Below are 27,361 nucleotides of genomic sequence, written 5' to 3' on the forward strand. Positions count from 1 at the left end.
GGGAGGTGGGGAGAGCTGGAACAGCTGTCTAGATATTTGAAGACTTCTACCACTACTCTGCCATGTGTCTGTACCCAACTAAGAACCTTCCAGATCTCATCATTATAGTATTTTTACCATTTGCCATTTTACCATTTTTATTTCTTACTCCATTGATCCTCCCCTAGGTATTCAGTACCATCTTTATTCCCTTCTGGTTTGTAGGTTGCCTCTCAGGAGGAAATCTCACTGCCTATTTTACCTAATCTCTTTCTTATAAATAAGGTATATTTATGAGTCAGAACCCAAGAAGTTTCAATGATACTTATAAGCTCAGAGTTGCCTCCTTGCATTAAAATCTATAGTTTATTTCATTTATCTCTGAACATGCTCATTTTGTACATTTCTATAGAGATATCAGAAATACTGATTATTTTTGCTTCCCCATTTTTTAAATTTTTTAGAATATTTTTCCATATTTATATGATACATTTTCTTTCCCTCCCATCTTCTCTCTCTCCCCTCTGGAGCCGACAAACAATTCCATTGTTATACAAATGTTATAACTTGATACCTATTTCCATATTATTCATTTTGCAATTGAGCAATCTTTTGAAACCAAAACCTCAAATCATGTGCTGTGAGATTTAAAATTAATGTACAATACTTCAAGTATTATAAAGGTTACTCTCTGGTAGAATAGAACCACGTGACTAAGTTTTTCTATCTGCTCAAAATCCTTGCTCCACCAAAGCTGTGACAGGCAAGAAAAAGACCAAGAGATCCTCCTGGGATACTTTGGTAGACTAGTCTCCCCAATGGATCATTTAAATATAACCTACTTATTAAATTACAATAATTTGGGGATAAAAGGAAAAGAGAACAAAACCAATGATTGCTAGGCACATTGACAAAAAGCGAATTAGGAGGCAGTCCCTTTTGGAATAAGAGTATACGTACAAAATAAATGTGTTCAACCCCTCACAGTTCAATTTCACTATATCCCAAAATTCGTTCTGGATCTTTTGGTGCACTGAGAGGTTTCTGCAGGCATCTCCATGGTACCTTCTCTAAGCAGTTCACTTCCTGGATTCTGGGAGGTAGCAAATTTCTTAACTTCTATAAATAGAATTTTATGACAATTATACAATCCTCCCTGAGGAGAGTGTTGACAAACACAAGGATCAACTCAGGATGCATTAATTTTCACTAAGAAAACAGCTTTATAAAAAAAAAAAACAGTAGTATAGTAGCTAATTCAAGAAAACCTTTTGGATCTAAAACATCACCAAGAATCTAGATCATTCTGGTGGAGAACAGATTAAGCTCAAGCTTAATCCATCCAGAAGCTACTAGGCTTCATGGGAAAATACTTCCTCTTGGAAACTATCCAGGGATACCATGCCCCCTAGGGAAAACCTTCCCAGCTCCTCTGGTATGAGACTGTAATAGCCTTAAAAGGCATGTCTTTATAAGGCTCATCCATTACATTTTTATAAATGCGGAGGTGGGGAATGGTGCTATAACACTTCTTCAGTTACTAAATGGACCCTTACCTCTTATTAAATAACTCAAAAGTATTTTTATAATGGTATCTTCTCCAGTCCAGTCATATGGGGAGGTACAAATAAAGACAATGTAACAGCACATATAGGTGATTGTCAAAACACAGTAACTTAAAGTGACATAGTGTAACAGATTAGAACCAATATGTGAACTTATCAAACAAAATAAAATCTTAAAACAAGCAATCAGAAAATATATGTGACAAGATACAGGCACTGAATTCAAGAGCCCTTTTTTCCAATTCCAATACAAAGACTTCCATAAAACAATGGAGTCTGAAAAGGCTTAAAATCTACCTCTAGACTCTTTACAATTCCTTCTCCTCCCCAGTATCATCATCCACCTAGGTTCCTTTTTGTCACACCTTTGGGATCTCCCATAGTGAGGGAGAATTCCAAACTGAACATAGTGTGGAGAAATCCCATATTGGATGTATTGTAGAGATTAGGCAGGCCACAATGGCAAGGGGGTGTAGGGAAATGAATCTCTCCTTGCAAGAACCAGTGCACCCAAGAGTGGTAGGAAGAAAAGACATCCTAAAACTGGGAGCTGTTTGAGATAGGTAATGCACCGCTCTTTCATAGAGTGGGCCATGCTTGCAATTCTACTTCTTGTTTGGAAGAGTAACCTTCCATTCCCTACCCCGTTGGGGGTAAAAACAGCAGGGAGCTGCTTACTTCCCCTGCCATGTGGACAGGGAGTTAAGAGGGTAGAAGCTCTCCTTGGGCAAAAACCCTTTAGGAGGCTAATTATTGCCCAAGGGAAACACATCTGAGTTTCCAAGGCAAACAGTGAACACTCAGCTGTTGGCAATGTAAGGGAAAGAGGGATTTATACTTTACCTAACCTTTGGAGAGCAGCTCTAAGAACTCCCAGCTTGTCTGCAGTAACAGCAGGAGCAGCAGCAATAACTCCACAAGGACCACCCAGGCAGTTAGGGAGGGAGGCAAGATTGGCAGCAGCAACGCCTAGAAAACTCTGAAGAGAGTTGGGGAGGTGGGGGGTGGCAAAAGACCATGGCAGGAGAAACGTGGTTTCTTTTCAAACTTACCTACTCAGAATTAAGGGTTTTGAACCCCACTTCTGGTCACCAAAAATGTAAGAGTTAATGTCCAATACTTAAAGAATTATTTTTATAAAGTTTATTATCTGACTAAATAGGCTAAGTTTTTCTACCTGCTCAAAATTCGCACTCCACCAAAGCCATGACAGGCAGAAAAGAGACCAAGAGATGGGGCTACACCCAGTTTATATCCTGTCTATATCAGCACATAACGACAGGAAGTGAGTAGGGTGCTTGGGATCATAGCTTTTAGGATGTCAGATTCTAATTACACAGTATCCATATAAACAAGTGATGTCATGTGTTTTTCTTCTGTGTTTCTACTCCCACAGTTCTTTTTCTCGGTGTGAATAGCATTCTTATAAATCCCTTGGGATTGTCCTGGATTATTGCATTGCTACTAGTAGCAAAGTCCATTACATTTGACCACTTTCTGTGTATAATGTTCTCTTGGTTCTGCTCATTTCACTCTGCATCAGTTCCTGGAGGTTCTTCCAGTTCATATAGAAATTCTCCACTTCATCATTCCTTACAGCACAATAGTATTCCATTACCAACATATACCACAATTTGTTCAGCCATTCCCCAATTGAGAGACACCCCGCCTCATTTTCCAGTTTTCTGCCATCACAAAGAGTGTGGCCATGAATATTTTTGTATGACCCTTTTTTGTTATCTTTTTGGGGTACAAATTCAGCAGTGGCATGGAAGGATCCATACCACTTCTTGTGGCAAGTGCATCAAGGAAGTTCATTCCCTTCCCCCTCCTGAATAGCCTGATCTATCCATCAAACATTCCTGACATAACACAGTTGCTCCAGGTTTGCATCCCTCTACGTGCTGAAATGATTGTCTGCCTTTTCTAATAAACTTTATATATTTTTAATATATCTGGGTAGAAATATTTCAATTCTTACACAGGCACTCTTCTAAAGTCCTTTGGGCATAATACCAAATTGACTTCCAGAATGGTTGGATCAATTCACAATTCCACTAACAGTGTATTAGTGTCCCAATTTTGCCATATCCCCTCCTACCCCTCTTTTTTAAAAAAATATTTTATTTTTTTGCTATTACACATTAAACAGTTTTTTAACATTTTTATTTTTAGTTTGAGTTTCAAATTCCCTTCTTCTGACCTTCACTTTCTGATTTGAGGAAGCAATCTGAGAGAGATTTTACGTGTGTAATCAATCATGTAAAACATTTTTTTTTACATTGCTCATTTTAACAAAATATTCTTAAATCCAAACTTTTGTTCAGGAATCTCTAGCAGCTGAAATTGAGGGAACCATGCGCAAAGAACTAAGTTTAGATGAGGAGTCTTCTCTCTGCAAACAAAAGTAAGTCCAATATGCCATCATCTCTGTGAACAAAGCACCAGAATAAAGAGAAAATGTATTTCTGGGGAGTTTCTCAGTCTGTAATTTACATTTTTCTGTGGTAGCTTTCCTTTTTTATAACATTCCTCAGTTTCCTTGTTCTGGAATTTATAAATATTTTAAACTAGTAAGTATGTTCTCTAATGTGGAATTTTGATATTGAGAGATTATCCCACTTTATATAGCTTTATGTTTAATAAACATAGCCTAGTGTGTTCTGAAATCTTGCTTTTCCTTTAATTCTAACAGCTGCTTGGCTCATAAGCTATCCTTACTATAGTCACATCCATTCTAAATAAGCGTAAAATTGAGGCAGCTTTTTTCTTTTAAACAATTTCTGGTTGAGAAAGACAGTTAATTTCTCCAATTGTGTCCTCCCTGTGCTTCAGTTAGTGGCAGATGATACACACTTTCCTTTTTGACAGAGTGCAACAGAAGCGGGTATTTGACACAGTCAAGGTAGCTAATGATGCGCGCTGCCGTTCAGCCTCGTTTCCTGCCCTGCTCCCGATTCCAGGCTCCAATCGCTCAAGTGTCATCATGACCGCAATGCCTTTCCAGTCTGATCTGCAACATATGGAAAGCAGTAAACACCTGAATCCGAAGAGCAGCATGGATGACACATCTAAGTAAAAAATTTAATTGGTCACTTTGATTTCTGCATTCCTTATAGCATTTCGAAAACACTTTCAGTTATTCAGACCCAAGAAGTCTGGTCCCACTGTTCTGGGAACAATTTTAGAGAAGTTGGCAAGTTTCTGGGATGGCTTAAAAAAAATTCTATTAAAATAATTTTCTTTTTACACATGGATGGGCCATAAAATACCTATGGATGATAATGACCCAAGAGTTCAAAGGCTTTCTTTGTTTACTACACATTTAGAAAACTTACAGCTAATGGAACTGCTTTGTAGAGGCCTTCATTCCCAATTTTACCTCTTTGAGAGGCACCAGGACATGGGAAATTGGAACCCAACTTGGGGTCCAAAAGACCTGGTTTCAAGTTCAGCTTATGACAGTGTTAATTGGGGCCCTTAGCAAGTTAGCTCCACTTTGCCCCCAGGCCACTCTTGAAGTTGTAAGCAGATCCCACATTTCATTAATGAGAGGAGTTCTCCTTGGGAAGAAGTTCCCTATTATCAGTGAAATCATAGATTTTATCCAAAACATGTAGGTAGATGAAGAGATGGTATGTTACTCAATTGAAGATGTAAATATGATGAAAGATAATCATATCTTTTGGGGGCAGCTAGATGGCATGGCGGATAGAGCACCGGTCCTGGAATCAGGAAAACATTCATTCAGATCCAGCCTCAAACACTGTCTTTGTGATCCATGGCAAGTCACTCACTTATCCTTTGTTTGCCTCAGTTTCCTTATCTGTGAAATGAGGAAAATAACAGCCCCTACCTTGCAGGATTGTTGAAAGGATCAACTGAGATAATAATTGTAAAGTGCTAGCATAATACCTGGCATGTTGTAAGCACTGTAGAAATTTTAACTATAATTATTATTAGCTACTATTAGATAAAAGCTACCTTATACAGAATAATTTGAAATATGATGATATATTTCTTTTTTTAATAGATTTACATCTTTTAAAAAGTAACAACTACTTTGGCATTTAGGTAGCTCAGTGGATAGAGAATCATACCTGAAATCAGAATCTGAGTTCAAATCTGCCCTCAGACACTTCCTAGCTATATGACCCTGGGCAAGTCACTTAAAGCTCATTGCCTATCCCTTACCACTCTTCTGCTTTGGAACCAATACTTAGTATTGATTCTGAGATAGAAGGTAAGGGTTTTTTAAAAATAACAAGTATTATATTCCTTTATATACCTCTTTTCACAGCTTACAGTGTAGGAATGAAAACTGGAAAATCTGCTCACCTCAATCCTATAAATCCAATTCTTGGGGCAGATAGGTGGCACAGTGGGTAAAACACCAGGTCTAGAGTCAGTAGGACCTGGGATCAAATTTGGCCTCATTCCTAGCTGTGTGACCTTGGGCAAGTCACTTAATTCCATTTGCCTAGCCTTGCCCATCTGTCTTAGAGTTGTTATTAAGACAAAGTAAAGATTAAAAAAAGTCTTGTCCACTCTGCCTCAAGCAAGGAATACCCGTAAAATCACTTTATAAGTTAAAAATATTCAGCATTACCACTAGTGATAGTATCATTTCCTACAGGGACTCCCTAAAGATAGAGCTGCCAGGAACCCCTGGAGTCAATGACTTAGCAACAGCTTTGCACCGCCTCTGGCTACGCCGGCACAACTACTTAAGTGAAAAACAGTTCTTTGCTGAGGAATGGGAACGCAAGATGCATGTGTTGGCTGGTGAGAAAGAAGAGGCCAGTGGCTACAGCACCCCCACAGGGAGCTTTGCCTCTCTTTGCACCAACCAGTCTGAGGTCACAGATCTCAGTACCAGTACTAGTTGCATTCGGGCTTTTATGCCAGAAAAGCTACAGATCGTCAAACCCCTTGAAGGTAAGCAGTGCATGATGGAAGAAGAAACCTTCCTAAGCTGTGTTTCTAATTTTTTTCTTCTCCAGGAGTTGATGCTATGGTTCAGTCATTGCTATTAAAGCCCTGAAAAAGAGATCTTTAGCAATCCAAAATACTATCTTTTCTGGTGATGCTGGATTCTGGCAGTACTTTTTCAGTCTTTTGAGTTTTGAGCCCCTATCTGAGACACTGAAGAGCAGTTCAGCTCTGATTCTATTTAAAGTGCATATGTTGAGGGAAGCAGAAATTCTGTTCTTGTCCTTTGCTAAGGGGTCCTTAATTTATTTTCATTGACAGTTTTTGTTTTTATATGACCTTCATTTTTAAAATATATCCTTTCCTCCTTCTGAAGCCACAGATTCATCCTTTGTAATAAAAACTATATCTGTAAAGATATCATGGAGATGTGTGGAACCTCAGAATAATTTTATGCGAATTTCTATTAGTGATTTGGAGGAGGCTTTTATATGGTTATTCCTAATTTGTAATTCTTTTAAGAACTATTTGTTCATTTGCTTTGACAAGTTATCTGTTTGAGAATGGTTCTTGGATTTACGTATGTGTTAGTTCCCCTATATCTTAGATAATCTGTCCCGCATCCTTCCTAATTGATGGCTCTTCTTCTTATCCCAACCAAATTGCAACCATTTTGTACCTGCTAAAGCTTTTTAATTTCAGTCAGTGTTACCAATTTTATCTTTTGTTATTGCCTCTGTCTCTTGTTAAATGCTCTCCTCTAACCATACCTGTTGAGAGTTCTGAATTGGCCCTCTTATATTGTTTTCATTGTGTGACCTTTTACCATACAGTTGGATCCTCTTTGAATTTATTGTGGTAGATGGTTTAAGGTGCTTCTCTAATCCAAATTTTTGCCAAGTTGCTTTGGAGTTTTCCCAGTAATTCTCATTAAGAAGGGAGAATTTTAAATGAGGATGGACCTGTTTGTACAAAAATATTTATAGCTACACTTTTGGTGGTGGCAAAAAAAAATGGAAAATGAAGAGTTGTCCCTTGATTGGGCAACTGCTGAACAAATTGTGGTATATGATGGTGATGGAATACTATTGTGCTATAAATAATGATGAACTGCTTGATTTCTATAAGAACGGGAAATACCTACATCAACTGAAGTGGAGTGAAATGAGCACAAGCAAGAGAGCATTATACACAGAAAGTGAAATATTGTGGGACAATCCAGTGTAATTGACTTTGCTACTAATAGTGCAATGATCCAGAACAACCCCGAGAGACTTAAGAGAAAGAATGCTATCTAGAGAAAGAACTGTGGGAGTAGAAATCCAAAAGGAAACATGATTTATCACTTATTTGAATACGATTTGGAGTTTTGGTTTTAAAAGATTACTCCATTACAAAAATGAATAATGTGGAAATGGGTTTTGAGTGATATGTTCCCAGTGAAATTGTTTGTCAGTTCTGAGAGGGAAGAGGGAGGGAGAGAACATGAATCATGTAACCATGGAAAAATATTTTTTAAAATTAAAATTATATTTTAAAAAAGATTATATCTATCACATAAGGATCCAGTGAGATAACACACACATATACACACACATACAAACATATATAAAGTACTGTATAAGTCTGGGGGGAGGGGCGGAACGAAGATAATGAATTCAGTTTTGGGTATGTTGAGTTTACGGTGTCTATAGAACTTCCAGTTCAAGATATCCAATAGACAATTGGAGATACAAGAGGAAATGTTAGGAATTTTAGGATAGATTGATTTGAGAATCATGCTTGGAGATGATAGCTGAGTCCTTGGGAACTAACAAGATCACCAAGCACAATAATATAGAAGTAGAAAAGACAAGGACTCAGGATAGAGCTGTGAGGGACACTTATGGTTAGTGGATGTGATCTGGATAAAGATCCTGCAGAAACAAACCCTGCTTCTATTCTTTAAATTTTTCAAATTCCTTGTTATGTGTTTTTCAAATCATTTTCTGTATTTTCCTTTATGAATTTATAAAGTCCTCCAACAGTCTAGCAATATAATTTCTATTCTCTAATTTTCTTGACATTATATTACATTGCCAGACTGTTGGAGAACTTTATAAGTTCATAGGAAAATATAATTCTCATTTGGTATTTTTTGTAGTATAACTACTACAATTTTTTTGTAGTATAGATACCATTCTGAAGTCTCTACACTATTGATATAAAGTATATATATATAATGATGTTTAGGATGGAATGAAATAAGATGATGCCAGAATTCTCAGAGCTATACTTCCCAATTGGGTACTGAGATAAGAATATGGAGTATGTATTCTACATTGTGCCTCCTCATCCTTCATATCTCAGATATTTTCCAGATTGAGAAATATACTGATTGGGTTTTGGCTTGCAAGTATAGAAGCATAATGACCAGGATAAAGACCCGGATTCCTTGATTCCTCAGACTCATATTCTCCACTCCTAATTGCCCACATTTGCCTTCAAAGAATGAAATCTCATATATATATTTTTTGCTACATAATCTTCATATTTCAAAAGTAGATTGTGGAAATTGACTATCCTCAGTATCCTCTCATAGTTTTATTTCACTTTTAAGAGTTTTGTTACTTAACATTAAATAACTCATTTTATTATTCCATATATGTTTGGTTTTACCAACAACTTCTCTTCCAAAGTAAACAAACATTATATATTTAAAAGCTTCTCTTTCCTCACTCAGGATCTCAGACTCTACATCATTGGCAGCAACTAGCACAACCAAACCTGGGAACCATTCTTGACCCACGTCCAGGTGTCATTACAAAAGGCTTTACTGTATTGCCAGAAGATGCGATTTATCACCTTTCTGATTTAGAAGAAGATGAAGATGGGGGCATAACATTTCAGGTGCAGCAGCCTTTTCAAGAGGAAGGGAAACCTTCAATGTCTAAGCCAGTGCCCAGTATCTTCCTACCACCTATTACTTCCACAAGTGTGCCACTTACAGGTACGCAGAGCTTTTGGTTGAATACTAGTACTCTTAGAAGGCCTAAGCCATCATCCTTCATTGCAAAATGCTTGGGTTTCTGAGTGCTTACTGAGAAGTGTTTCAGTATGAAATAATGCAATCCATAAAGTTGGTAGCTAGCAGAGCTATTATTTTTAGAGGCTGTTATGTTTCAATGTGAGTTTTACATTTACTGATCTATAATCTTTCACAAAAGCAAACCTTAATCCAGGAATATTTAAAGTATAAAGTGAATTTTCTCACAGTTAGAGAAATAAGATCTATTTCCCAAACAACTATGTTGGTTTACTTCAGCTTCCTGATAAAATAAAAGACCAATCTAGGTTTTGATTTCAAATTTAAAATTGTTACATGATGGGGGCAGCTGGGTGGCTCAGTGGATTGAGAGCCAGGCCTAGAGATGGGAGGTCCTAGGTTCAAATCTGGCCTCAGACACTTCCCAGCTGTGTGACCCTGGGCAAGTCACTTGACCCCCATTGCCTAGCCCTTACCACTCTTCTGCCTTGGAGCCAATACACAGTATTGACTCCAAAATGTAAGGTATGGGTTTAAGAAAAAAATAAAATAAAATTGTTACATGATAAAGCAATATATTGTCCAATCAGTAATGTGTCCCATACATAGAAGAACTTCATGGACATTAAACTCCCATAGTCTTGGCATGGAAACATGAGAGACAGAAGCTATTACGTGAAAAAGATCGTAGCAGCTTTGTTTTGTTTGTGTAACCAAACTGGTATTTTGGCTTCCTGTTTGGGCCCCTAATCTGCATTTCTGCCTGTTACAGCCTCAAATCCAGGAAAATGTCTGTCTTCCACAAACTCCACCTTTACCTTTACCACCTGTAGGATATTACACCCTTCTGATATCACCCAGGTTACCCCAAGGTAAGAGTATTTGTAACAATTTGTGATATTTTCTTTTTTCAGTAAGGAACTGCATTCTGTATCATGGAGACCCTGGCCCACAAATTTAGAAATAGTTGGGGGGAGGGGGGTAATCCAACACAGTTCTAAACTGTTCAGGATTTAATCGTATATTTTATATCCATTTTTTATTTACCAGACAAACTTAAAAGAAATCTAGGGCATATATCTTCTACAAGAAGACCTCTGATAAGCCTAGAGTCTTTTTCTCCACCAGATGTCCCCAGCAGTTTTTTTGGTTTGGTTTTTTATAACTCTTACTTTCTATCTTAGAATCTATACCAAATATCGATTGGGGTTAGGTGACTTGCCCAGGGTCATGCAGAATGACACTGTCTGAGACCAGATTTGAACTCAGAATCTCCTGGCTCCAAGCCTGGCTCTTTATCCACTAAATCACGTTGCTGCCCCCTTCCCAGCTGTTTTATAATTTCCTCACTCCTTTTGCCCAGAGTTTCAATGCATAGCATTTTGATTGTTTTCTAAGGAAAGAAAGTCTATTTCCCTTTCCTGTTATCTCCTTTCTACTTTTTTTTGCCTTTTCTTCCTTATTTTTCAACATGTCTTGTTTCTAACTCTTGATAAGTTTCTTCGAATAAATACTGCTATTATGATTGAACTTCACCATCTCATATTCCTCCTATGTTCCTCCTATTTATTAAGTGATGGATATTAATTTAATCATGACCAGCTTCCCACTTTCCTTCCATTATAAGCTTTGAAGAGGTGGAGGATTAGAAGAAATAATATTCCATAGAAATAATTTCTGACCCTACTACAGTAAAAATCCCACCCCAGAGTACAATAAATATGCAGTGGACTTTACAAAATAACCAAATCTCTAGAGCGATAATAACTAATAATAATAGCACAGGCTAAGCACCTTACAATTATTATTTCATTGGGTCTTCATAACAACCTTAAGTTATAGATACTATAATTATCTCCATTTTACAGATGAGGAATATGAGGCAAACATTAAATTACTTGTCCACGGTCACACAGCTAGTACGTGTCCAAGGCCAAATTTGAACTGAGATTTGACCCAAGCATGGCACACTTATTTATTGCTGCTTCAAAGTTAGAAGATATTGAGTGTATATAAAGAGACATAGGATCAGAAAGGAAACAAATTATATTGAAATTCAGTTATCTAAAAAAAAAATAGTTCACAAACCCCAGGTTAAGAATGTAAAGAATGTTTGATCTTGGCCATCTAGCCCAACCAGTGCCTGGGCAAGTCACTTAACCCCAATTGCTCTTGTGCCTTAGAACCAATATATGGTATTGATTAGAGGTGGAAGGTGGGGGGTTTTTAAAAAGTAAAAGATGTTTTAGGTGAAGATACACCTGAAAAGGTCTTATGCTAAATGTTGACTAAGTAATCATCTGTGTTTGTTTTTAGCTCCAAGTTCCCATCATTATCCTGCGGAAGTACTAGTAGCAGTACGCCTAGTACCGCTATGAATTCCCCCGCCCTGTCCTACAGGCTCAGCATCGGGGAATCTGTCACCAGTCGACGAGATTCCACAACCACCTGCAGCAGTACCATGAGTCTGGCCAAACTTCTGCAAGAACGAGGCATCTCTGCTAAAGTATACCACAGCCCCATTTCAGAGAACCCTCTCATCCTACCAGCCATTAAAGTCCCAGCCATTCCCTCCACCCCACCAAATTCTCCGTCCCGTTCACCTTGTTCATCTCCTTTGCCTTTTGAACCCCGGGCACAAATCTCTGAAAATTTTCTTGCCTCTCGACCAGCTGAAACATTCCTACAGGAGATGTATGGCTTGAGGCCTTCCAAGACCCCTCCAGATATTGGCCAGTTGAAGATGAACCTAGTGGACAGACTAAAGAGGCTTGGAATAGCCAGGGTCATCAAGACCCCTGAGATGAAGGAAAATGGAAAAAGCCAACAAGGGACAGAAATTGGTCTGCGAAGACCAGACTCTGCTGCCTTTTTAAATGCAAGTAGCAATTTATTGGGTGGCCTCAGGAGGAACCAGAGTCTTCCAGTCATGATGGGTAGCTTTGGAGCCCCAGTTTGCACATCTTCCCCCAAAATGGCTATCTTGAAGGAAGACTGAATTTTGATATGAAGGATAAATTTGTAATGAGCAAAGTAGTCTAATCAGAAGGAAAAAGAAAGTTGCAGAAGGATTGTGGATGTGAAAATAGAAAAAGGAGGATAATGAAGATGAGGATGGTAAAAAGACCTAGGGTTTGAGTAATTATAATTGAGAAATACGTAGGCAAGAAGGATGGATACAGGAATTAGAAAGGAAGAAATAGAGAGCAAGTGTGGAGCCTCGGGGTTTCTTGACTTGAACCAAAAAAAAAAAGGTAAAGCAAAATACAATAAATTTTTTTAAATAGTAGACTATATCTGAAATACACTCTGGACTTGTATTCTCATCCCTTTCTCAATCACAAGTTGAGAGAAGTCAGTTTATAGAAGCAGAGAATGAGAGAACTTCCATTGTCATTTGAAAATTCATCCTTTTTTTCAAGGCTGGTTCCTAAACTAGGGATTAAAGTGACATGTCCAGGTTTTTACCTAGCAGCATTCTTCCTATATGATACTTAGATATGAGCATGTCTGTCACCGGTTTTTTTCACAGTTGAAACAAAAAAGCTAGGAAATTTTCCTGTTCATCAAATCAGAGGAAGCCCATGTTTCTTTCTGCTTCAAGCAAATAGGAGAATTATACTGAGCACAAGCACTCTTCCAATTTTTTTTTGTATTTGTAGCCATCTTTACAGTTTTTTAAAATGTATTTTTGTACTATGCGGAAAGCCAATGCCCTTCTTCCTTGTTACTTTCTTTTTCCATTTTAGCAAGCTTAGTAAATGAGCCAATGAAATCTATTACCCGAATTTCCTTTTGGAGAAGTGCAATGGTCAAGATATGAACATAATTAGTGTCTCACAGGTCTCCTTGGAGGCTGGGACGAGTATAAAGAAAAAGTGCAATCCATAGGAATCGGGGGATGTTTTTTGTTTTTTGTTTTTAATAAATGTTGTTGCAACTTTGGAAAGGAATCATTCCAAAGTGGGCTATGCATATTTTAATGAAAGAATACTTGCTTTTGCACAAATAAATTCTCAGGCACGTTGAGTTGTTAGGAACTGAAAAAATAACCAGAGACAACACTACCCAGGTACTTACTTTGGGGTTGTGTTTTGATTTTATTTAATCTAAATGAAAAATATAACACAAAATAAGGACCAATCAGGGAGTTGTTCTGCTATGTCTGCTTAGTGAAATCAATCCCTTTCTCCAAGAATGAGCTTTTTAAAGGGCAGATCAAATGAAACCTGCTGAAGCAGGTTGCCTTTGCTCTTCTGGATGGGTTTCCTTTATTCTTCATCAGCAGACACTTTGGTGTTAGGTCTCAAATGCCAATACAAAATGCAAAGTTGTGACAGGAAGAAAGTAGGTCTGTTTTTTCCCAGGCCTACTGAATAACTTCTGCACCTCCATGCATTATGATATCATCATTTGATTAGGACAGTTTGTATAAATGGAACCATCTAACAGATATGATTGACAAAAAAGATGAACAGAAATGACTTATTACCCTTCTTGTTTACCCTTTTTGGAAAAGACAGGAAAGCACAAGCCTCTGGTGCTGACTTGCATGAGTTGTACCATTTTGCCTCTTATGGTAATTTTGTGGATGACCCTGATTTGGTGGAAAGAGGACTTCCATGATGAACTTTTTGCCTACAATAATTATGCTGTCCATGGGACCTATGATTAACCTGCTTGTCAGCAAGCAGATTCTTTACCGCTTTGGCTGCCAGAGGCTCCTCGTCAATTTAAGTAGCTGTAGACTCAGCCATAAACGTAAAAACCTCAGATGGTATAGGTCAGGAAAAATAATCAACTAATACTTGCACACAGTCAATCATGTGAACTTTTGATCCTTTTAGTATTTTTGTGGTATATTTTGATACAACTTCAAATTTTCTAAATGATACTTAAAAAAAAAGTGAGGACAACTTCCTCTTCCTTCCATCTTGTGCCTAAATAAAGAATGCAGTCACATGTTCTTAAAGGGGTACCAAATGTGGGCATAAACAAGCTGACACAAGCCTGTCCCCTAAATAAAGGATGCTAAAAGAAAAATCTTAGTTGCTGAAATGACAAAAAACAAAAACCAAAAACCTCCTTTTTTAAAAAGGGCATTTGAATTTGTATTACTTCAAGGAACTGTGTGGGCTTCTTACTTTTTTTAGTCAGAGATTTTTTTTCTTTTCCCTCAAATGAACCAGATTTCTAATATGTCCTTTTGCTAAGGTATTTATGACTTCTGAAAGATGTCAAGAAGAGTGGAGCAGCATGGGACCCAGAAAACCGCACAAAGTATCAGATGTCAGGTTTCTGTAGTCTATGATATAAATATCTATAAACTAAGCTAGATTTTGAAGTGTTCTATATTAAGGAAAATCCAATCCAATTCATATGTACATCCCCCCCCCCCACCCCCCAACTAACCTCTGTAGGAAATAGTCAAGAATTAGCTTAGCAGCTAAGTTAGCAAAAGTTTGAAAGACAGACTTTAAGATGGCTAGGTCAGCATTCAGCCAGAAACACAGGGGTACATACCGGTCTGTTGGTTAAGAAGTGGATCTGTGTAAGAAGTCAGGTGGACAAATTGTGAAAGCTAGCAAAAATGTACCATCTGAGAAACTGGGCCACATCAGGATTTGGTGACAAGAAATGAGTTTTCGGTGGCCAGAAAGCCTCCTAGACTTGTCCATTGCTGCTGTTACTACTCAGATATTTTTGCTGTTTTCACATCTTGCATGTTGGACTTGAAGACCAATGTCAAAAACAATTTTTTTTCCCTTTCTGTCCTCTCAAGGAAATTTCCTGTGTCTAATTTTGAGTAGAAGTTGGTCCTGTTAGCTAACAGGCTAACTACCTAAACTCAAAATAAAAACCAACTGTAAAGCTTCTGGAGAAAAGTTAATGGCAATATTAGAGTAGCATAAGCACCTGGTTTGACTGCTGTACGTTCCAACGGAAATTTGGCAGGAAGGTGCAAAATTCGAGATAGGAAACACATCAGAAGAGGGTTACTCTTCAGGGAGGGCCAACTCCGAGATATGTATCTGATACAGTATTCGAGTAGTATTAATTCTGACGATGAAAGAATATGTGCATTCTCTGTTTCTGGTCTTAACGTCTGGCTACCTCCACTTGATGTCAAATGTGTAATACACGTGGATTAAACTCTGTCTAGCACAGCAGTGAAATGCATTTGTGTATGCAGAAGTGATTGCAGCCAAGAGAGCGGCAAAAGGCAGGTGACTGCTGGCTAACATCGTCTAATATTTAGGAATGTGGGCTGTTTTCAGACAGCTTTGTGCACTTGACTTTATTTATGGAATGTAAATCAGATAATAAACATGTACATCTTTCTTTTTAAATTCTCTTGTTCTGCTTTGGTTTTGTCTCAGATCTTTGCCCAATTTGGGGTTATTAGTTTTTGCTCTCTTTATAATTGGGTTAGATATTAAAAGCCCCCCTTCACACTTCATTTCTGTTTGTTGCTATACCCAGACAAGCTACCCAATTTGGGGGAAGGTGGGAAAATTGGTCTAGTAAAAAAAGCTTTGGATTAATTGGAGTTCTATTGCCCCTGCCAACAATGCCAAACTAGATGATGCTGGACAAATCTTTTAATGAACTAGAAATGTATGCACTGGGATTAACATCTACTCATTTCGTAACAATTTTGTGAGGAAATAAAAATCCTTTAAGGGAAAAAAATATTTTGTAGATTTGGGGCATTTTAAAATGCCTATATTCAAGCCAAAATGTCTCAGTGAAATGGAGCAGGTTGCAATTTGGTATCACCGTTTTTAGAGTAGTCTTACAATTCATTTGGATTTAGGCAAGATAGGAGAAAAAGATCTTGTCAGCCTATACCCCAATGTGTCATTAGAGGTAATAACGGTTAATTTTATCAATTAAGTTCTTTCTGAAGGACCTTATTCGTTAGGCCTTTAATGTAGCTATTTGTTTTAAGCCATTAGTATAGAAGTAAATGAAAGGGAATTTTAGTTGCCCGACAGGTATCCCTTGTTTGAATTCCATATTCTGCATCCTATGTTCCAAAGTAACACATAATGACATAAAGTACAGGGTGGTCTTTTTTATTCACTTTCCACCTCATTTACACTTGTGTTCTAATTTGAATTTCTTGTGTAACCACTTTGTGATGTCTAGGTCTTAGGATCATAGAGCTAGAGAGCCCCTGAGAGCTATCCAAGAGAGTCCAATCTCTTCATTTTTCAGCTTTTGGAAAACTGCACCAGAAAATTATGCTGTTTGCCCTAGGCTATACAAGTAGAGTGAGAGCCACGAATTCTATTACATTGTTAACTTCTTCAGGGCAAAGACATCTCATTTCTTTTATCACCCGGGCCTAATTTAATTTGTTTCCATAGTTGATGCTTTATTAAGTGTCAAATGATTATCCCCATATTGCTTCTCTCCTTAGCTTTCTCACTGGTCTTTCTCACTTTTAGGCTCTCCCCATGCCAACTTGTCCTTGACCCAACTGCCTAAGGAATCTTCCCAATTCACTGCTTTGATTAAACCCCTTTCCTTTGCAAAAAACCCTTGTCTACTATCTATCTTTCCTTCTGAATTGCTAAAATTCCTGCAGTAAAATCTAAACAGGATCATGCATTTTTTAAAAGGCACTTTATTGTTAACCATTACAAATCTCTAAGGTAGGTACTAGAGGATTTAACCCCATTTTACAAATGAAAGAAATAAGCTAGTGAATTCTGGAGGTGGGCTTTCTTTAAACACAGATCTTTCTAATTCCAAGTCTTGTGTTCTCACTACTCACTGTAAGGATTAAATGGCAGGAGTTTGACAAAAGTGAGGAAAGCAGTTTGATTAAAAAAAAAAAACTTAGTTTAGGGGACAGCTGGGTGGCTAAGTGGATTGAGAGCCAGGCCCAGGTCCTGGGTTCAAATATGACCTCAGACACTTCCCAGCTGTGTGACCCTGGGCAAGTCACTTGACTCCCCATTGCCTAGCCCTTGCAACCAATACACAGTATTGATTCTAAGATGGAAGGTAAGGGTGTAAGAAAAAACAATAATTTGAGAAGTACCCATAGAAAATAGAAAGGAGGAAAGAGATATTCTAATACCCTATTGACTATACCTAAATTACTAATAACATTTCTAAAAGCCCTACCCTGTCTTCAAGGACAGGTGCTTCTTATCTAACCTACTTTATAAAATATTTATTATCTTCCTAATTAAACATTCATCACCCACGAACTCCTTAAATATGTTTCTCTATCCCAACTGTCAGTAGCAGAAACGAAGACAGATGGACCTCCTGCTCCCTCAAGTCCAGAGGCAAAAGACCTCTAACTGCCAGCTGTCCCTTCCTTAACTTCCATCACAGTTGCCACTACACAATGTTTAGGATGGGGGAGAAGGGGGTACAAATACAAATTAGGAAAAACTGAATGCCACACGGATTTCTATTTGAACTTAGAAGTGATAGGGAGCCCCTGGAGTTTATTGAGTAGGGGCAATGACATGGTCAAATCTCCCCTTGAGGAAAATCAGGTTGACAGATGAGGGCAGGATGGACAAGAGTGGACAGGGAGACTAAACAGCAGCAGAGTCTGGATCAGTGTTATCTGACTCAAACAGAAAACTGATCCGTGAGGGCCCCAGAGTGACTCAGAAAACCACAAATTGAACATTATATACATTATTTATTAGACGTTTCCTAATTACATTTTCGTCTGGTTCTGGCAGCACTCCAGAATTTTGTGGGCCATAAATTTGGCATCTCTGGGCTAGGTACTAAGGGCCCGCACCTGGGTGGTGGCAGTGCCAGAGGAGAGAAGGGGGCATATAGGAAAAACATTACAAAGGTATAATTGTCAGGGCTTGACAGCTGGCTGAATATGGCAAAATGAGAGAGAGTGAAGCATCAAGGATGACACTAAGGTTGTAAGCCTGGCCTATCTGTGAGAATTGGGAGAATGATAACGCCTTTGACAAATGTATTTCCTAGGAAAGTTAAGAAAATCAGATTTTTGAGAGAAAGAAATGGAGTCCCATTTGGCACATATTAAGTCAAACATCCATTCAAAATGGCCAATAGGCGATTAAATATGTAAAAGCAAAGAGAGAAGTTAAGGCTGAACAAACAGATGAAAGAATCTTCTCCCTAGAGATGGTGGCTGAATCCATAGAAGTGATGATCAAGCAGGGAAACAGTGGAAAGAGAAGAGCAGACCTGCACAGAACCTTCAGTGACAACCATAGTCATTGGGTGAGACCTGGATGAGGAGCTATGACTATACAGTTTCCCAAATACAACCCAACGCTCTTTCTTCCTCCTGTGACATTGTGATTCTAGCTCACTGTCCATCTGTTGTACCTGTCTGAGACAAAGGTACAAAAGGAAACCTAAATGCAAGCCTAGGTTATAATGTGTGCCAGAGAACTACATTCCCCAGCATTCTGCACCTTTAAGAAAAAACTATGCTGAGGAACTACATCCCCCAACATGCCTTGCACCTCCCAGGGTTCTCTCCCCCTACTTCCTGGCGTGAGATTGGTCTATAAATGGACCAATCCCACACTAGGGAGGGACCTTTTTGAATGGGTTTTAAGCCAGGTCGGGAGCAGAACTGAGGGGGAAAAGAAAGTAATTACCTGAGCTCCAGCGATTTCCCCCCTGCTTTTCAACCTTTCCCCCCCCCTCATTACAATAAGCATTCTTCGTCTTTTTGATGAAAGGCTACATGGTATGGTTTAAAAAACCTTGAATTTGAAGTAAGAGTATCCGAGTTCCCCTCCTTTCATTGCTATTTGTAATCTGTAAGATCCTAGGCACGTCATTTCACTTTTGGGGAGGCCTTAGTTTCTTCATCTATATAATGATAGAACTGAACCAGATGGTATTTTGAGGTACTTCCCAGCTCTAAATTCTATTTCCCTCTCTGACCGAAAGCTCCTTAAAAATAGGGTTCAACAGCACAGCTAGGTGAGTCAATAGATTGAAAGCCAGGACTGGAGATGAAAAGTTTGGGGTTCAAATGTGGCCTCAGAGACTTCCTAGCTGTGTGACCCTGGGCAAGTCACTTGACCCCCATTTCCTATCCTTTCCCACTTTTCTGCCTTGGAATCAATATGCACTGTTGATTATAAGACAGAAGATAAAGGTTATTAAAAACAAACAAAAGCCACAGAGGAAACATCCTTGTCTCTCCTTTGTATAATTGAAAAATCTGTTACCCTAAAAAAGTACTACATTTCCCAGGAACCCACTGATTTCCTATCATTGGTACTTCCTGTAGACAGAGAATAAATATTCAGTGGGTGGTCCTGCTCTCTCTCTTGGGCTTGAAGGCAAGGATGGTGCCTTTGAACTGGCTGATTAGCCATGGGCACCTGGCCTTTTTTTTATTTACCTTTTTATTCCTTTACTTCTAATGATCCCTTAATATAATATATTAAAATATAATATTTTATTATTGCACTTTTCATTTTTACACCTTCCATAGAGCCTCATGTTGGGTTTTCTTTTAGTCAGTCAGTCAATAAGCATTTATTAAACAGCTCTAATATATGTCAGGTACTGTGCTAAGTGTATATAAAAAGAAACAAGACAGCTCCTGCCCTCAAAAAGCTCACAGCGTAAGGGAGGAGACAACAAATATGTACAAATTATATGCAGGATAAATAAGAAACAACAGAAACAAGGCACTAGAATTAAGAAGTTTGCAAAGGTTTCCCAACTATAGAAAATGGGATTTTAATGGGACTTAAAGGAAACCAGGAAAGCCGGTAGGCAGAGATGGGATGGGAGAACATTTCACATATGGAGGACACCCCATGCAAATGCCCAGAGACTAGAGATGGAATGCATGGAGTCACTGGACTGAAAAGTGCATGGTGGGGAGGAACATGTAAAAAGACAGGAAAGGTAGAAGGGTTTGGGTTAGGAAGGGCATCGGAAGCCAGAGCTAAGATTTTGTATTTGATTTGTATTTGAGATGATAGGGAACCACTGGAGCTTTTTGAATATAGATATTGAATATGTCCATCAGAGCCCAAGTGAGTATAAGAAACACACAAAACAAAGAGAATCAGGGAAGAGGAAGAAATACCTTTATGCTGAAAATTAAGGTAAACTGAGGTACAGAGTTCTGAGCCTAATTAATATATTGGGCTAGTAGCAACCAATAAATTGGGTCTATGGCCTCTCAATCACAAAAGACCTTGAGTGAGGGCTGAAGGATCTTTTATAGCAGTTAGCAAGATGACAAAGCAAAATCTCAAGCATCCTAAGTGTTTTCTGAGTGGTTATCTGTGACCTAGGCAGGATTGGAATTATTTCATTTGGACCTGCCTTTCTTAAACCCTCTTCAACCACAGCTGAGACATGATCCTCCGGTGCTGGGAGTTATTGTTGTTGTCCTGCATTTTTAAAGCACTCCACTGACATCATGAGGTGATGTCTTGACTTGCATGCAAGTTGGATTAAATGAGGCACAGCTGCACCAAGTCATCAGCCTCACTCCCTCTTCCAGAGTCATTGAAGTCCAGTGGCATGACAACAGTCAAGGCAACTGGCCATGGCTCAGGCTGCAATGCACCTTAGCCTCTTCCATGGCTGACCAAGTTCGAAGCTTTCCACAGCACTTGCTTCAGCTGCCTTCGTGGTCACTGGAACAAATTGTTCTCATCTGCCCTTGCTGCCAGGGGAGGCTTCACATATTTGGGGTTGACATCCCCCCAAACTCACTGAGAAGCTCGAGGTCTGTTGGACACTCTTAGCCTGATTGAGGCCATTTGAGACAGTTTTACAATGCATGCTACAGCTTGTTGGAGCCACAGATGAGAGGGCTCAAAAGCTTTTGACATCCGGGGTGCTAATCCTCGGGGTAGTCTTCAGGAATGGGAGCTGCTACAGTAGTTTACTGGTGAGATTTTGGCCTTTTAGATTAATCAAGTTTTTCTGAAAAGTAGGAGATACGAGTGGGATCACGAAGGTGGTGACAAACCTTGAGCTTTAGTCAAGTTTCTTGGGATATAGTGGTGGATGACACTCACCAGGTGTAAAAAATAGACTCGAATACAGGACTACAATCCCCACAAGCCTTTGCTCCACTTCCCCAGAATGCCTTGTAATCTCTCTCTCTCTCTCTCTCTCTCTCTCTCTCTCTCTCTCTCTCTCTCTCTCTCTCTCTCTCTCTCTCTCTCTCTCTCTCTCTCTCTCTCTCTCTCTCTCTCTCTCTCTCTCTCTCTCTCTCTCTCTCTCTCTCTCTCTCTCTCTCTCTCTCTCTCTCTCTCTCTCCCTTCTCTCTCTCTCTCTTCTCTCTCCTCTCTCTCTCTCTCTCTCTCTCTCTCTCTCTCTCTCTCTCTCTCTCTCTCTCTCTCTCTCTCTCTCTCTCTCTCTCTCTCTCTCTCTCTCGGCTTTTTTTGGACTTCCGTTTTGGAGCACGTGGTCTCTTGCGTGATGTGAGGTTATTTTGTCTAGGCCTCTGACCTAGGCACATGTTTCTTACTTGTATATTCTTTAATCTTTAAATATAATACTCCTTGCAGAGAGAAACTAATTTCTACCGGCCTCAGTCTCCCCATCTCCCCAAAATTTTAATCTTTACACAGGAGAAAAACCGTGAAAGGGAATAGTAAATCTAGCTTGATTAAGTCTTAGCAAAATAGAATTAAAGTCAATTTTCTATTTTACACCTTGAAAATATAATAGTATAATGCATTCAGTAATCATTGGCTTTATAGGTTGTTTCCAGTTTTTTTTCAATAAAGCACCTCTGAAGATTTTCAGTACAGATTTATTGTTTTTTTTTTCTGATGTGGGCTGACAGTGGGCAGTGAGGGGGACCCTCATACTCTGAAATCTTGTATTTCTCACCAGTTAGCACTGGTTCAACATCAACTGCAAAACCTGTAGCTTCAGCATTAATCAAGCCTGAATTGCAGATTGACCACTTACCCACTCCATGTACTGGATCTGTAATATTCTATACTGGGCATCAGCTTTGTGCCTCGTCCGTTTTATTAATTACTTATATTGTTTTTTAATTTACTTTAGATTAGAACTGTTCAGAACTGTAAGACATAATTAATTACCTATAATGGTCCTACAGTGTACCGCATCCCCCCTCCCCGTGTTCTCATTCCAGAAGGGCAGAGAGACCTCTCCCACATTGACAAATGATAACAAGGTGGACAATGGGGGATAAGAGACCTGTGCACTGGAGACCCTGACGTTCCAGAAGAATCCCCCAAACTTGTGCATGCTTCTTATTCCCTATGACATCAATCCCCAAAACACATGGCCACCTGAATTTGGCCCATGTCCACTTTCCAGGCTTTTTAGGAAAGGTGAAGATGTCTTTAGAATGGGAAATGACACGCTCCCAGACCCCAATAAATATGCCAACTCTGATCCACAGGGTGCGGAAGCTGCCACTCCATACTCAGAGTTGCTACTTCAACCTGGAAAGCTACCATTCCATCAGCTCTAGAGAGGCTGTTCTACTAGCCCTGGGCTTATCCATCATCCCTAAGGCAACCTGATTAGCCCCCAGACTATTCCACTAGCTAGTAGACTATTATACCACCATAAACCACTTCTTCAAATAAAATTCTTTTCTTACTTTTGGAGTAAACTGAGTTTGAGTCTCTCATTCCAGGGGCTAGACCCTGCTACAAACTTGGGTGTATTTCTCCCACAACATTTCCTTTTCATGATGCTTTTCTCTCTTCTACATGAAGTGCAATGTTGAAGTTCCTGACATTAAATGTTCCAGCCTTATACTTCCCATTTCAGACTGTGAGTGGCAGGTGTGTTTGTTTTGTATTATGCGCACTGGGACTGGGGATTTGTTGTTTGAAAAAGGGTCAAGTTCTTTTGGTTTTATCCACCTATAAAGCTGCTTTATTATTTCTTATTTGTGACTTCAAGGCAGCTAGGTAGCAGCTAGGCCTGGAGTCAGGAAGACCTGAGATCAAATACTGTGCCAGACACTTACAAGCTGTGTGATCCTAGGCAAGTAAATCACTGTTTGCCTCCGTTTTCTCATCTTTAATATCAGCTGGAGAAGAAAATGGCAAATCACTCCAGCGTCTTTGCCGAGAAAAACCCAAACAGGGTCATCAAGAGTTAGGTATAATTAAAATGGCTAAACAGCAACAAAATTTATGCCTTCACTTACTAGGCAAACTAGGCTCCCATTTTACAAAATAAACTTTTAAGTGGATCATTTGCATACAAAACAGGATGTGCCCTGCCATCTGCTAGACAGTGACTTGAGCATGAGTGTGTCCATTGAATCATTGCTCAGAAACTTTTTTATCTTTGTGTGAAATTAATAATATGTTATTCTCAATATAATGATTGATTAGCAGTAATAACAACATTAATCATTTTAGATCAATGTTCCTGAAACCTCCATATAAAGAAAATATAAGTTAGAAGCCCTTCAGGGGAGAAATTGAGGGGGGGGTCCTGTTTCTGGCATGGAGACATGGCTAAAGTGGGACAGAAACTAGCCACTCCCAATGAAGTATATAGAAGGATCCCCCTTTTACTTTTAAAATAAGCATTAGTTTACAGCTTAGCTCTCTTCCCCCTTTTAGCAATAGTAGTGTCCCCAATTAAGTATCTTTATAACCTTCCTAATAAGAAAAGAGTTAGTCCCTTTTGGATGAGAGAAATTGTGATTCCCCATATTGAGAGCCAGAAGAACCTTTTGGCTGGAATGTGACTAGGGAAGATGGACTCTTGCAAGAGTGTTTAGGAATAAACACCCACTACCCCATAAAGTCTTTAGCTTTTCTGGCCCAATTTCAAAATCTTGAGTAGAATCTTTAGTTCAGGAAGGACACCAGCTCTGGGAAAGGGATGAGATAAGCTTACAAGGAAGGGAGAGTGTTGGAAAAGTAACTTTTCTGTTCTGTATATTTCACTTACTGTCCTAAATTACATCACAGGTTTTTGAAGATATGTACTGCTGAAAATCATGTACTTAAGATTGTGAACATCACCCCCCCCCCCCAAAGCCTCCACAGGATTGGACAGAGAGATGGGGGAGAATCCTGCGTCAGAATGATTATAAAAGTCTATGTTTGCACATAGATGCACATAGATGAGAGATATTTTGTCTATAGGGCTCAGCTTGAAGGCAGCATCCAGTTTACCTTCCCTTCCCCTTCACAGCCATTTCTCCAATAAAGCTGCCTCTGCACTCTATTACTTTCCTTTGCTGTTATATTGGCCAATCTGTTAGGTGTGAGGTGGTACCTCAGAGTTGTTTTGATTTGCATTCCTCTAATTATAAGAGATTTAGAACACTTTTTCGTGTGCTTATTAATCATTTTGATTTCTTTATCTGAAAACTACCTATTCATGTCCCTTGCTGGTTTATCAATTGGGAAATGGCTTGATTTTTTGTACAGTTCATTTAACTCCTTATAAATTTGAGAAAGTAGACCTTTGTCAGAGGTTTTTGTTATAAAGATTTTTCCCTCAATTTGTTGCTTCCCTTCTAGTTTTGGTTGCATTTGTTTTGTTTGTACAAAACCTTTTTAATTTGATGTAATCAAAATTATTCATTTTACATTTTGTAATATTCTCTATCTCTTGCTTGGTCTTAAATTCTTTCCTTTCTCAAAGATCTGACACTATACTATTCTTTGTTCACCTAATTTACTTATAATTTCCTTCTTTATATTTAAGTCATTTACCTATTCTGAATTTACCTTGGTATATGGTATGAGATGTTATCTAACCTAATCTCTCCCATACTGTTTTCCAATTTTCCCAGCAGTTGTCAAATACTGGATTTTTGTCCCAGAAGCTGGGATCTTTGGATTTGTCATATACTATCTTGCAAAGTCATTTACCTCCAGTCTATTTCACTGATCCTCCCTTCTGTCTCTTAGCCAGTACCTTATTGTTTTGATGACCATTGCTTTATATAAACAGTTTAAGATCTGGTACTGGTAGGTCACTTCCTTCACATTTTTTCATTATTTCCCTTAATATTCTTGATCTTTTGTTCTTCCAAATGAACTTTTAGAATTTTTTCAAATTCAGTAAAAAAGTTTTTTGGTAGTTTGATAGGTATGGCACTAGATAAGTAAATTAATTTGAGTAGGATTGTCATTTTTATTATATTAACTCATCCTACCCATGAGCAATTAATGTTTTCCCAGTTATTTAAATCTAGTTTTAATTGTGTGGAGAGTGTTTTGTAGTTGTGTCTATATAATTCCTGGGTTTGTCTTGGCAAATAGATTCCTAAATATTTTATATCTGTCTGCACTCTATCTGGCCTCCCTCATGACTTTTTTTAGAGTGATGAAGATCCAGTTTACTAAAAGGAAGCATTATAGGAAATTATTGCCATGCCTCATACCTAATAAATATTTGAAGAATGAGTGAATGAAGGAGACAAGCCAAGACGGTGCAGTAGCAGGGCACTATCTCAATTACCTTGCCCCTTGATCACATAGTATTGTACAAGTCAGAAGGAACACCTAAAGGGCACAATAGATAAAGGCGCCAAGACTGGAGTCAGTAGACTCATCTTCATGGGTTTACATCTGGTTGTATGACCCTGAGCAAATCACTTAACCTTGTTTGCTTCAACTTCCTCATTGGTAAAATGAGCTGTAAAAGTATCTTTTCCAAGGAAACCCCCAAACACAAAGTCACAAAAAATCACAAAAGAGTTGGACGTAATTGAAAAATAACACTACAATAACAACAAAAAGGAAGACTATGAAGTCAGATCTTCTGCCTCACTTGCCAATGCTGGCATGAACACCACCACACTTTTAGATTAATTCTTGGATTCTTTGAAGTATTGAAGAATGACACTAGAGGGTGTTGTAGTCAGTGTGCCTGACTCTCTTCTAAGAAAGTGATCAGGATAAGTGCTTGGAGAAAACACTTACCCAGCTGTCCCCAATATCAGAGAAAATTTTGGGAATGTGAGCCAGCCTCTGAAAACTGGCACAGCCTTCAGCCTGTCAACTTCTTTAAAGCTACCTTCCTCCATCTTCTCACACACATCTCTTACCTAGATTGAATTTCCTGCTCTTAAGAAAATATATCTAACTCATTCCCATCACAATTTACATAATAAGTAATAGCTTACCTCCAAAATATTGCTTCTCCCAGGGGTATTTATATGCTAACAAGATTCCAGGTCTTCAACTAAAAGAATGTATTTCCTATGGGAGAATTTCTATCATAAGAAGATATTCAGGAATTGATGAAGGTAGAGAAAAGTAACATGATTTACTAGAAATCACACAGGACTGGAAATCAAGGCACTGAAATTCTAGTGTCAGCGTTGCCACTCACTAACAGGTAGCCACCTCCTTTCTGTGGGCCTCAGTTTCCTTATTTGTAAAATGAGATTAGATCTCCATGCTTCTTTCTTTCCAGTTTTAGGTTTCTGGGAACCGAACATCTCTGATGATGATTTAAAAGCAAAAAGAGCACTGGCCCATCTGTGTGTGCAGCCTAGAACTGTGTCATGTGAACAATGACTCACTCTCCTGGACTGGAGTAACCCACCCTTCCTTCTGGAGAGCGCTTTATGAAAAAAAGGTTGTCGGGGCAATGGTTGGGTGGGGGGAGGGGAGAAGAAAGAGACAGTTTTGTTTCCATGGTAACGGAGAGCTGCCTATGAGGAGATGGTATCTAGATAAGGACACCTTTTCCCAAGGATCTTTATAGCCCCCCAAGGGTAGAATATGGAAGTTTGATAGGAGCCTCTCACCTCTTATCTTTGACTTCCTTGGAAATTGTAAGAGTGGTGCTAACTTGATCCCTTTGGGGGTGTTTCTAGGATGGGTCACAAGCTCTGATCTACCCACAATTTTTCATTCCTGGTGAGAGAAGG

General features: G+C 38.8%; 2 protein-coding genes and 1 long non-coding RNA gene across 9 annotated transcripts in view; 2 read left to right on the forward strand and 1 right to left on the reverse strand.

Annotated features, from left to right (window-relative positions):
- Positions 1-15,851, forward strand: part of TRAK2 (trafficking kinesin protein 2) — an 82,883-nt gene extending 67,032 nt beyond the window's left edge. For all 5 annotated transcript variants that reach the window (XM_007501612.3, XM_056807171.1, XM_003341841.4 and 2 more), the window contains 6 exons: positions 3,872-3,951; positions 4,416-4,619; positions 6,181-6,482; positions 9,199-9,465; positions 10,274-10,373; positions 11,818-15,851. In XM_007501612.3, the coding sequence (XP_007501674.2) occupies positions 3,872-3,951; positions 4,416-4,619; positions 6,181-6,482; positions 9,199-9,465; positions 10,274-10,373; positions 11,818-12,499 (1,635 nt within the window). In that variant the 3' untranslated portion in view covers positions 12,500-15,851. The remainder of the gene's footprint in view (positions 1-3,871; positions 3,952-4,415; positions 4,620-6,180; positions 6,483-9,198; positions 9,466-10,273; positions 10,374-11,817) is intronic.
- Positions 3,694-27,162, reverse strand: LOC103104036 (uncharacterized). Its single transcript, XR_001624293.2, has 2 exons — positions 26,609-27,162; positions 3,694-4,557 (listed from the first exon to the last, which is right to left on the reverse strand). It is a non-coding gene; the product is annotated as an uncharacterized LOC103104036 (long non-coding RNA).
- FLACC1 (flagellum associated containing coiled-coil domains 1) overlaps positions 27,118-27,361 on the forward strand; it is a 31,302-nt gene continuing 31,058 nt past the window's right edge. For all 3 annotated transcript variants that reach the window (XM_007501613.3, XM_007501616.3, XM_056807177.1), the window contains exon 1: positions 27,118-27,350. The gene's annotated coding sequence lies outside the window, so the exon portion shown is untranslated. The remainder of the gene's footprint in view (positions 27,351-27,361) is intronic.

The sequence above is a fragment of the Monodelphis domestica genome, chromosome 8, assembly GCF_027887165.1.
Source record: "Monodelphis domestica isolate mMonDom1 chromosome 8, mMonDom1.pri, whole genome shotgun sequence".
NCBI classification, from domain to species: Eukaryota; Metazoa; Chordata; class Mammalia; order Didelphimorphia; family Didelphidae; genus Monodelphis; species Monodelphis domestica.